We start from the raw sequence: 12,739 nt of genomic DNA on the forward strand, positions 1-12,739 counted from the left end.
TTATGTTCACACAGCTAGCCACTGAATAAGAGGGATATTTGACGACTTGCCACACGTTTCTCTGAAATTTGATTATTTGCCACATTTTTCATCAAAAGCCAGTGACACAAGGTGCGACAAACAATCAAATTGCAAAGAAATGGGTGACAAATTGACAAATCCCCCCTGAGTAAGACGATCGTCATATATTTTCAGCAAGATCTGACTGATTTGGGCATTTCCAAAGGTCCCTCCCTCTCATCGTTTCGCTTGTCTGAAACTGTCTGAAAGTATCTGCCCAAATTGTGTCCACACCTGTCAAACCAATCTCAAATGTGAGATTGGAGGACGTCCGAACGCCGAGTTCGGCGCACAGGCTAAACATCGCTAGTCAGCTACGCGTGTTCTGTGAAAATGATGTTCTGTTCGGTTGATAACTAGCATTGACACAGCTAGTCAAATTATAGCTGCCACTGAGAAGGGTGGTGAATAAGATGGTCATGCCTGACGGATAAGGGCGTTTCCAAAGGCCCCTCTCATCATTATCTGCCTAAAGTTTGTCCACACCTGTCAAACCAATCTCAAATGTGAGATTGGAGGACGTGGACCAAAATCAAATCAGCTAAAACTATGGAGAAAATACATCATCGGAGGTACCTATCTTTGGAGCTACTACTATGACATTCACCATTGATTGTAGCACAGGATCTGAGATAGGTGCTTCTATATAACGATTACTGAAACTACCTGATAACTTGTTTATCGACGTGATGGTCACGGGGACAGAGATTAAGATTACCGTCAAACCTCTGCAAAAGACAAATGAACAGAAAGAAACAGAACTTAAACAATTGACATCATAATTCAAACGCCTGCAATCCTTGTGGAAGCTAAAGACTGTACGAATATGATACAAACATCCCATATGCACACTGCTGCTCCTAATAAAGTTCGTACGGAACTTCTTAGTTTCTTGACAAGGACTATGTAGACAGGTTGAAAAAAATTCTTTCCTACAGGTGAAGTCCACATCTTTGAAACCTAACAACTGAACTCCAAAACATAATTACAGGTGACAATACGGAATAAGCTTAAATCTTACAGTAAGATCCAGATGAACTCAAAGCACTGAACGATCTTACAACAATTAAACCTGTTTGAATATAGTGCATGCACCGGATGGAAATAACGATGTGCGTGCTCTGCTAGCATTTGAACCATAGTAATCCAGAAGCTTTCCGGACATGCTTGAATGAAGTCTGGGAAACCTCGTAGCGAGAAAGAAGGAAACGCTTCGTCCTCGTCCTCGGGTCGCTCCCCCGCGGGCGACTCCAGGACGCCATCCCTAGCACTCCTCCCCCGTCCTTCCCCGTCCTCCCCCACCGCCGCCGCCGGCGGAAGCCGCCGGGCAAAGCCCGGGCGGTGCCGGCGGCGGTGGCCCTTTCTTACCCGGCGCGTCCTCTCCAGGCGGGGTGGCAGCGGCGACGGTGCGCCCAGTCGGCGGGGATCCGGCGGCGGCGCTCCCTCCCGGGCGGTGCGGCGGCGGGTGGCAACGAGCGGCGGCGGGGGCTCCTTGGCCGTGGGACGGCGCGATGGCTCGGGACTCCTCTGCTCGGCGAGATCTGGCCCTTCGGGCCCCATCTGGTCCGGCGGGCCGGGCTCCTCGCCCCGTGGTGCTCCTCTAGGCGGACGGAGAGAAGGCCGGAGCTCGGGGCGGCAACGTCGGCGGCGCGTACACTGCAGCGCATAGACAGGAACTTCACGAGCCCGCTCGGGCTCGGCCGGGCCAGGTGGGCCTGGTGTGTTCCGGTCGCCGCGTCCGGTCGGTGTCCGCAGGTGGCGGTGGAGGTGGTACCTCCGGCGTGGCTGCTGGCGTGCTGTCTCCCGCTCCCGGCTAGCTCGTCCTGTTCGTGATGATCCCGCTTTGTTGGTCACGGTGAGACGGCGGTGGTGCTTGCAAGGCTGTGGTGGCGCATGGTGGTGGGTGGCGAGTGTGGTGGAGCACAATGGAGTGTCCAAGGCGAGGTTGCGAGGGTCGGGAGAAATCCCTGTCGGCTTTGCCGGCACCGACGAGGTGACGCCCGCGGGCGCCATTCTTCCTTCCTGGAGGGCGTTGGGTGAAGCCCTGTTTCCTCGTCCTTGCGTGTACCGGGGGAAACCCTAGGACTACTCCGGGCAGCAGTGACGTCGTCGTCGCACCCCTTCTTGAAGGTGTTGCTTGGTACACGGAACTTCAGAGTGCTAGGAGCGTGGTGGGAATTATCTGGCGGGCGCAGCAGTTGCGAGGCATCTCCGTTTTCGTTGATCCGTCCCTTTCGGCATTAGTTTCTCTTTTCTTTCTTTTGTGTTTTCTTTTGAGCTTGCTTTGTGCTGTTTGCCCCAGCAATGGATCCTATGTTGTATCGGTGTTGTGCTATATTAATATAGCGGGGCGAAAGCCTATTTCGAGGAGGGGAAACCTCGTAGCGTCCGCCCTGCCACCACCATCCCACCTTCTAGACATCCGGCTCTGTCCGCATCACCGTTACCGCCAAGGTCGACGCTGTCCTCCACCACCATGGCTACGCCAACAAGGCCATTGCCCAGATGCCAATCCTAGTGTGCGCCATATTCTTCTGCGGTCCACGCTCGTCTTCTACGCCTCCCGGCCTCACGCTGTAGTGTAGTATAGTGCCCCCGAACTAAAGATACAGAGATCCTGATCATGTCAGGCAACGTAACAGACATACATAGTTTGGAAATTATATAAGGTGGCCCTGTTCAGCGGAAAAATTAGTACCTGTCCACCATCGGAACATAATAATTAAATGTCAGGCTAGGCTGGTTGGGGTGTGTTCTCACTTTCCTCTCCATAGCAGCCTTTGCGGCGTCATCAGTCTTGATTGTACGGCCATATGCTTTACATTTGACTGTAGTGAGGCAGGTGAGGTTTTCAATTCCGAAATCGAAATCGCCGCCAGTGAAAGACTCTGTTTTAACTACATCGAAACGAGTAGTAAAAACTTCTAGCTTCGGCATGGATCCTGCTGCAAACATAAGATCCATTTCGCCATGCCGTATGGCATAAAGAAATTTCCTTAAGCACGAAAATCCGTGTGCACCACTGACTATGGCTCTGGTTTCAGCGATATCTTCACACTTCCTAATTATTATCCTCAGTTTGAGCAGAGCGGGTAATCCACCAAGAATACAGAGGTCTTCCTCCCTGAAACATACCATCGAAAGCCTTAATGACCGGAGGTTGACGAGGGAGCCCACTGAATTCGGAACCCTTGTGACGGTTGAACCCGAAACCTGGAGGTTTTTGAGGGCTGGCCTAGGCAAAAATGCTTCCGTCAAGAAGTTGCCAGCATGACTAATTTTAAGAGTATGAAGGTTCTGCAGAGAAGACACAATGGCTTTCACGTCCACCTCTGCAACTCCATTTTCGTCTCCCGTGCCACAAACACCTTTCAAATTAAGGCGCACTTTCTTCAAATTATTCAACTGGCCAAGTTCTTGCAGGAATTTTGTTGATTGTCGGGAGACATGGACATTTATATACTTCTCTACGGCTTGCATCTTTGCAATTCCATCAGGAAATATAACACGAAAATCAACATATAGATGCGCCAATTTTTTGAGATTGACAATGGAGGTTGGTAATTCATCTACGGTGGTGTCTCTTATGTCTAGCATCTCTAAGCACAATAGATCTCCAATTCGCTGAGGCAGCTTACTAACATGTGTCCATCTGAGGTTTAGGTATCTCAACTGCAATAGCCTCCATATATCTTCAACATAATGGTTTTCTAAGTGGTAACAATCTACAAAGTCCAGAACACGCAAATGTGTGAATCGATCCAGAGAATGGGTATCCCCTGAATGCCCAAACACATGAAGTGATCGGACATGATACAAGACTAAGTTATCTGGCACAAATAAATTCCCTTCATTGTATCCTTGGAGAGAAAGCCGACGAACTTTGCTTTGCATTTCAGTTGTATTGGAATCGCTAACTAAAGTAACAAAGTTCTCTTCAATTGACTTTGATATAATGAAATCAAGGATGGTGTCATGAACTCGACACCTCTTGACCACACCATACTTTGTCTTCACAGGTTGAATTAGACTTCGGTTGACAAGCTCATTGAAACACTTCTCTCCCAACTCGTACAGTGTATATCTGCCTTCATTATAAATGAATCCCTCAGCAATCCATTTCCATATCAGGGTCTTCTTCTGAATAATATCATCTTCAGGAAATATACTCAAATACAGTAAACAAGTTTTGAGATGAGCAGGAAGATCAAAGTAACTAAGTGATATTATCTTCATCATTCCTTCAACACTAGGATTTCGTTCAAGTGCACAACCTATTGAAACTTTCACTTGATCCCATTCATCTTTTGTATTTTCTCTGTCAGCCAGTAAACCAGATATTGCAATGATTGCCAAAGGTAATCCATCACACTTTTTCAATATTTGATCTGAAACATCTTTGAGGTGTGAAGGGAAATCTTCTTCAGATTTGAATAGTCTTCTATGGAACAATTGTCTTGAGTGCATCATATCAAGAGGCCTTATATTATAGACACAACCACTGAATGATGAGCAACATGAATGAGCAACATCTTTAACACGGGAAGTTGTGATTATTCTGCTGCCTCCACTCATCATGGGGAATGCATACTTAATGATTTCCCATGCTGCCACGCTCCATATATCATCAACTACGATAATGTATCTGCACATAATTTATGAGTGATATTAGTGTGGCCTTATTGTAAAGTGTAAAGAGTATCCAACCAAGAAATAAAAAGGCCGCATTTAATAAACATATGTTTGTATGATACGTTACGTCGGAAAAAATCAACGGTTGAAAGTATAGATGTCTTGACCACAAAAAATAATCCTACATGGACCTAACTGTTGAATGTAGATGGGCTGCAGCCCAGTAAGGCAGCCCATATAGTCTACAATTCCTGAAATCTCAAGGCCCATCACGTTGGCAGCTTGGGACAGCCTTGGGGGACAAAGTTTAGTCCCACATTGCTAGTTGGGAGAGAGTTGGAGTGGTATATAAGGGCTGCTGTTCTAGTCATTCCAAGTGAGTGAGAATAGAAAGAGCCCTCGCGCACTCCTCCTCCTCCGCCCGCCCCGCCTCGTCACGCATGCACGTTGCGTTTCGTGACTCGAGTTCGAGTTCGAGACACACTCAAGGAAGCCTAAATTTTTGCTTGGTGCACCAACTGTGTTGGGTACGTGTCGGCCTGCATGTGCATGCTCGCCGCGTGTCCCTGGCTTCCTACGCGTGTCAACGCGGTCGGGTCAGGTCGGCTTCCCAGGCTATACAAGGAGACAGATCAGATCTAGAGAAATATACAGTTCTGAGAACTCTCTAGTCCATCTCTCTCACGAAGTTCCTTTTGCTGCGCTACTCTCTAGTCTTCCCCATCCCGGCGACTACGTGCACAGCCTTCCGGGAGAGCAGGCCTCCGAAACTCCGTCCGTTGAGATCCTGCACCGGGAGACGGGCGATAAGGTTTTTGGGGAGCGTCTCGGCGCGACTGCTCGCTGCTGTTCGTCTTCTTCTTCGACGGTTCGGGTGCTTCATCGACAGATCCGACTACACCATGGGCGACATCAACAACAACCATGGTGGTGGTGGTGCTGCTGGTGCGACCTTCCCGGTCGCGATGTACGTGCTTTTCCTCTCCTACCTTGCACTGCTACTTGTTCCATGTTCAGATCTGATGCATGTGCTTAGTCTGATGTGTATGGTTAAGTATGCTTGTGCATCTATAATGTTGATTTCGGTAATTAAACTCACACGGAAATTGCCTAATAATCTAACAATCCAAAAACCTTATATGCTTAGGCAATTTTCACCGTCTGGTTTTGCTGCTGCGCTTAAACCGAGCCCGTTTACGGGTTCTCATTTCAAGAGATGGCAGAGTAAGACCCTCTTGTGGCTCACTTCTATGGGCGTGCATCGAGTTGCGGAAGGTACTCCCAGAGGTCCGCTTACTCCTGAAGAGGATAAAGCGTTCGGGGATGCCACCGTAATCTTTGTGGGTGTCGTCCTAAGTGTGCTTGGAGACAAGTTGGTTGATGCTTATCTGCACATACGAAATGGGAAGGAACTGTGGGATGCACTGGACGCTAAGTTTGGTGCTGCCGATGCCGGAGGTGAACTGTATGCTATGGAGCAGTTCAATGACTACAGAATGGTTGAGAACCGATCTGTGGTAGAACAGGCTCATGAGATACAGATCATGGCAAAAGAACTTGAGCTCCTCAAGTGTGTGCTACCGGACAAGTTTGTCGCGGGATGCATTGTCGCTAAGCTTCCCCCTTCATGGAGGAACTTTGCCACTTCCCTGAAACATCAGAGGCATGAGTTTTCTGTTGAGAATATCATGGGCTCTCTGGATGTTGAGGAGAAGGCGAGGGCAAAAGACAAACACACTGGAGGAACCGAGGGACGTTCTGCTGCTAATATGGTGCAGAAAAATGCCCACAAGTCCAAGGGAAAGAATAAGGGAGTCTCCCAGACTACCAACTTCAAGAAGAAGGGAAAAACGGAGAAGAAAGAGCCTTGCTGGGTGTGTGGCGAGACTGGCCATTGGGCCAATCGTTGTCCACAACGCAAAGGAAAGAAATGTCAGGCTGGACAGAACTCAAATTCTGTCAGCATGGTCATTGGCAACACAGAGGAAGGAACTACAGGGTATGGTAATATGTTACCTACTGTTCTTTCGGTGTTTCAGCCCACAGAATGGTGGGTTGATACAGGTGCTAATGTTCATGTGTGTGCTGACATCTCCATGTTTACCTCTTATCAGGCCCGAGGTTCCTCAGTAATGATGGGGAATGGGTTACATGCTACTGTTCGTGGTGTTGGCAAGGTAGATCTGAAGTTTACTTCGGGAAAGATCGTGCAACTGAAGAACGTGCTGCATGTCCCTTCCATCAAGAAGAATCTCGTTAGTGGCTCCCGTCTTATGAAAGATGGGTTTAAGTTGGTGTTTGAGTCCAATAAAGTTGTACTGTCTAAGTATGGAACTTTTGTTGGAAAGAGATATGAGTGTGAGGGAATGTTGCGCTTCTCTCTAGAAGACTTCTGTGATAATGTTGTGAACCATGTAAGCACTAGTATTAATGAAACTAATGTTTGGCATTCACGACTTTGTCATGTTAATTTCGGTTGTATGACGCGGCTTGCTGATATGAGTTTAATTCCGAAATTCACCTTTGTCAAAGGCTCTAAGTGCCATGCTTGTGTGCAAGCAAAGCAGCCTCGCAAGCCTCACAAACCTGCGAAGGAAAGAAACTTGGCACCACTAGAGCTCATACATTCAGATCTATGTGAGATGAATGGTGAGTTGACAAAAGGTGGAAATAAATTTTTCATGACTTTGATTGATGATTCCACTAGGTACTGTTATGTGTATCTCCTGAAAACTAAAGATGAGGCTCTTAATTTCTTTAAAATCTATAAGGCTGAAGTTGAGAATCAACTTGAAACAAAGATAAAAAGGGTTCGGTCCGATCGTGGTGGAGAGTACTTTTCTAATGAGTTCAATTTATTCTGTGCGGAACATGGTATAATCCATGAGAGGACGCCTCCCAATTCCCCACAATCCAATGGGATTGCGGAAAGGAAAAACCGTACTCTAACAGATTTGGTTAATGCCATGTTAGATGTTTCGGGTTTATCCAAGGAATGGTGGGGGAGGCTATATTGACTTCATGTCATGTCCTAAATCGTGTTCCAACCAAGAATAAAGAGATTACCCCATATGAGGAATGGGAAAAGAAAAGACCAACACTCTCCTACCTACGAACTTGGGGTTGTTTGGCTAAAGTGAATTTGCCAATCACCAAAAAGCGAAAGCTTGGACCAAAAACCGTGGACTGTGTCTTTCTTGGCTATGCTGCCCATAGCATTGCTTATAGATTTCTTGTGGTGAAATCTGGAGTGGATGACATGAATGTTGGCACCATCTTTGAATCAAGAGATGCTACATTCTTTGAGGATATATTTCCTATGAGAGATATGCATGGCATGTCTAGTTGGGAATCTGATCCAATACATGAAACTCCTATGGAGTCTGATGAGGAATCTGATGATGAGAGTTCAGATTCTGATGAAGATGACAATGAAGCTCCCACAAGGAGTAAGAGACAAAGGAGTGCGAAGTCTTTTGGTAATGATTTCATTGTGTATGTTGTGGATGATACTCCCACTACTGTTTCAGAAGCTCTCGCATCTCCTGATGCAGACGGAAGGAAGCGGTTCAAAGCGAGATGGATTCCATCTTGGCTAATGGAACTTGGGAGTTAACTGAGCGTCCTTATGGTTGCAAACCTGTAGGATGTAAATGGGTATTTAAGAAGAAGCTTCGAGCTGATGGTACTATTGAGAAGTACAAAGCTCGGCTTGTAGCCAAAGGCTATACCCAAAAGGAAGGCGAAGATTTCTTCGATACCTAATCACCTATAGCGAGATTGACCACAATTCGAGTACTACTGTCATTGGCTGCCTCACGCGGTCTTCTCGTTCATCAAATGGACGTTAAGACGTCTTTCCTAAATGGAGAGTTGGACGAGAAAATTTACATGGAACAGCCTGATGGTTTTGTACTACAAGGTCAAGAAAGAAAGGTGTGTAAATTAAAGAAATCTTTGTATGGTCTCAAACAAGCACCCAAACAATGGCATGAGAAGTTCGAAAAAACTTTGACATCTGTGGGCTTTGTTGTCAATGAAGCCGACAAATGTGTGTATTACCGCCATGGTGGGGGTGAGGGAGTTGTCCTATGCCTGTATGTGGATGGCATACTAATTTTTGGGATAAGTCTCAAAGTGATTGAGGAGGTAAAAACCTTCTTATCTCAGTGTTTCGAGATGAAAGATCTTGGAGAAGCTGATGTTATATTGAACATCAAGTTATTGAGAGATGGGAATAATGGGATTACACTTGTGCAATCTCATTATGTTGAGAAGGTGTTGAGCAGATTTGGCTATGCTGATTGCAAATCTTCTCTCACGCCTTATGATCCTAGTGTCTTGCTTCGAAAGAATGAAAAGGCAACTAGAGATCACTCATGTATTTAGCTTGCGCTACGAGGCCTGATATCTCGTTTTCTGTATGCAAACTTAGCCGGTTTGTGGCCAACCCGGGAGATGATCATTGGCATGCTCTTGAGAGAGTGATGCGCTATCTAAAGGGAACCATGAGTTATGGAATTCATTATACCGGGTATCCAAGAGGACTTGAAGGGTATAGTGATTCCAATTGGATTTCTGATGCTAAAATGAAGGCCACAAGTGGATATGTTTTCACTCTTGGTGGTGGCGCTGTTTCCTGGAAGTCTTGCAAGCAGACCATCTTAACGAGGTCAACTATGGAAGTAGAACTCACAGCATTAGATACAGCTACTGTCGAAGCGGAATGGCTTCGTGAGCTCTTGATGGACTTGCCTATGATTGAAAAACCAATACCGGCTATCCTCATGAACTGTGATAATCAAACTGTGATTATCAAAGTTAAAAGTTCTAAGGATAATATGAAAAGTTCCAAACATATCAAGAGGATATTGAAGTCTGTCAAAAAACTGAAGAACTCCGGAGTGATAGCATTGGATTATGTCCAAAGTGCTAAAAATCTGGCAGATCCTTTCACAAAAGGACTATCAAGAAATATGATAGACCTTGCATCGATGGAGATGGGTTTGAGACCCACTTGAGTTGCCGAGGGGGTAACCCAACCTAGGTGATCGGAAATTCCGTGAACTAGGACTTGGGAAAACAAACCGGAGTAACTGAGTTGAGAGAAAATTTAATACTCCCACTCCGCTGCAGATGCAATTCTCTCATAGCTACTGTAAGGCAGGTTGACGATGTCTTAATGTGTTCTGAGCGGCTCTTAATGAGCGAAGACGCTGTCCTACAGGGCGATCTTTGAAGAACACACCTATATGAGTGACACTACTGGTCATAGTGTGGGAGATTTGGGTGAATCTCTAGTAAGCTCATGAAAGGCCGAGGAGTATGACTTATAAGCTCCACCCGAGGGGAAGGCTATGGCAGCCTAGTACCGTGCCGGCATTGAGCGAAACTTGCTGCACAAAGACTGACAATTCAAGGCATAGTCCATTGTTCAGTTGTAGTCAAGCGTAGCACCTTGCCTAAGTGAAAGTTCAACTTAACAGTCTCCACCGAAGTGTAGGTATATCAAACAGTGAATGGAACTAATGTGTCATCTGATGTGCATATGAGATCTGGTGGGGGATTGTTGAATGTAGATGGGCTGCAGCCCAGTAAGGCAGCCCATATAGTCTACAATTCCTGAAATCTCAAGGCCCATCACGTTGGCAGCTTGGGACAGCCTTGGGGGACAAAGTTTAGTCCCACATTGCTAGTTGGGAGAGAGTTGGAGTGGTATATAAGGGCTGCTGTTCTAGTCATTCCAAGTGAGTGAGAATAGAAAGAGCCCTCGCGCACTCCTCCTCCTCCGCCCGCCCCGCCTCGCCTCGTCACGCACGCACGTTGCGTTTCGTGACTCGAGTTCGAGTTCGAGACACACTCAAGGAAGCCTAAATTTTTGCTTGGTGCACCAACTGTGTTGGGTACGTGTCGGCCTGCATGTGCATGCTCGCCGCGTGTCCCTGGCTTCCTACGCGTGTCAACGCGGTCGGGTCGGGTCGGCTTCCCAGGCTATACAAGGAGACAGATCAGATCTAGAGAAATATACAGTTCTGAGAACTCTCTAGTCCATCTCTCTCGCGAAGTTCCTTTTGCTGCGCTACTCTCTAGTCTTCCCCATCCCGGCGACTGCGTGCACAGCTTTCCGGGAGAGCAGGCCTCCGAAACCCCGTCCGTTGAGATCCTGCACCGGGAGACGGGCGATAAGGTTTTTGGGGAGCGTCTCGGCGCGACTGCTCGCTGCTGTTCGTCTTCTTCTTCGACGGTTCGGGTGCTTCATCGACAGATCCGACTACACCATGGGCGACATCAACAACAACCATGGTGGTGGTGGTGCTGCTGGTGCGACCTTCCCGGTCGCGATGTACGTGCTTTTCCTCTCCTACCTTGCACTGCTACTTGTTCCATGTTCAGATCTGATGCATGTGCTTAGTCTGATGTGTATGGTTAAGTATGCTTGTGCATCTGTAATGTTGATTTCGGTAATTAAACTCACACGGAAATTGCCTAATAATCTAACACTAACTTTGGGCACACTAGGTACACATGTGATAGCATAAATATACTAATAGTCACAAGTAGGAATCTTATGTGGACATAATACATAAGCAACACACAATGTTTTTTAAGAGGCGCCCAAAAATCCGAGGATTCAAGGTGAAGACAGCAAAACTACAGGCATAACCACCAAGAGGGTTAATGGGGATTGCTACTTAATTAAATCTTAAGAAGTTGAAACATTACTGAAAAGAAAATTACTAGCATGATTAATTAAGAGAAAATTGCTACATCACCTTTGGTCTGTTAGGAAATCATGGACCTTGCTGATCAAATGTTGGATGCTCCCTGCTTCAGTGTCTACATACTTTTGATTGCTGACTTCACTAAGAATAGTTCTCAGAATACTCATCATGTCTGGAGTGCGAGACACAGATATAAAAGCGCTGCACTGGAATTGCGCCTTGAGCTCTTGATACACTTGATTCGCGAGGGTTGTTTTGCCTATTCCTCCAAATCCAACGATGGAGACCACCTTCGGATGTTGTGGCGCTGATCCACATCCTTCCTCTTCAGCCAACATTTTAATTATCTCAGCCTTGGGTTCATCAACTCCAACCAGTTTAGAGGCATGCTCAAAGATAGCAAGTGCTCTAGGGTCGATAGTCAAGTTGCTCATCTTGGAGATGACACCTCCTGTCTTGTACCTTGCATTCCTGTCGCCCACCTCAATGATTTGCTTCTTCAGCTCTTCGATCTCTTTTCCGATCCGGCGCCGAGTCTTCATCTTCCCCAACTTCCCCAACGAGTGCTTGATCTTGTCGATAAAGCCATCTGGCTTAGCATCTTTGTCACCGACATGCAACATGAAGTCATCGATGGACTCCTCCATGTCGTATGACAGCTCCCGAACCTCCTTCATCCACGCCTTGTCCAGCGGATCATGACCTGCCTCCTCCTCCTCCGACATCTTCAGGAGGAAGGCGTGCATGGTGGTGAGCTCGTTGGTGAGGAACCTGATCTGGTCCCGCACCCCCTTGAACTGCTTGTACTTATCACCAAGCAGAGCAAACAGCTTCTCCACCACCGGTTTCAAAGCTCCCGTCGCCACACTCACAAGAGCACCCTCCATGGTTACTGGTTAATTTTGTGTGTGTATGGAATGGATGTGGTAGACTGGTAGCAGTGTAGGAGAATGGATGCTCTTCTCCTTAGGCTTATAGTTGGATTGACCGGAACTTTGAGTCTAAGTCGTTCAAACAAAATTAAAATAATCTCCTTGCTACCATGTATAGGAGGTGTCTTCCATGTGCGCTCCACGGTTCTCAAGCCAGCAACCACACTGGCACATTATTCAGGTAAACCCGAAATGATTAATGCCCAACTGCATTAGCTGTCTCCGTTGCCAATTGCCATACGGAGATCTCGAACTCTCGACTGGAAAACCTTTGATTAAGTGAATCGATACCAGATCTCAGATCTCAGATCTGTATTAGTAGCTGTTAGCATCATGTTGAGGTTAACAATTCATCTAGATCCGTGCATTAACTGCTGTCAGTTCTTTTGAGTT

At 46.7% G+C, this 12,739-nt stretch overlaps 1 protein-coding gene across 1 annotated transcript; it reads right to left on the minus strand.

Annotated features, from left to right (window-relative positions):
* Window positions 1-802: 802 nt before the first annotated feature.
* Window positions 803-12,372, minus strand: LOC127294510 (disease resistance protein RGA5). The gene is made up of 4 exons (XM_051324344.2): window positions 11,466-12,372; window positions 2,759-4,705; window positions 2,439-2,660; window positions 803-1,247 (listed from the first exon to the last, which is right to left on the minus strand). The coding sequence occupies exons 1-3, from the start codon at window positions 12,299-12,301 to the stop codon at window positions 2,630-2,632; spliced, it is 2,814 nt and encodes a 937-aa protein (XP_051180304.1). The 5' UTR covers window positions 12,302-12,372; the 3' UTR covers window positions 803-1,247; window positions 2,439-2,629.
* Window positions 12,373-12,739: the final 367 nt, after the last annotated feature.

The sequence above is a fragment of the Lolium perenne genome, chromosome 1, assembly GCF_019359855.2.
Source record: "Lolium perenne isolate Kyuss_39 chromosome 1, Kyuss_2.0, whole genome shotgun sequence".
Classification (NCBI taxonomy): domain Eukaryota; kingdom Viridiplantae; phylum Streptophyta; class Magnoliopsida; order Poales; family Poaceae; genus Lolium; species Lolium perenne.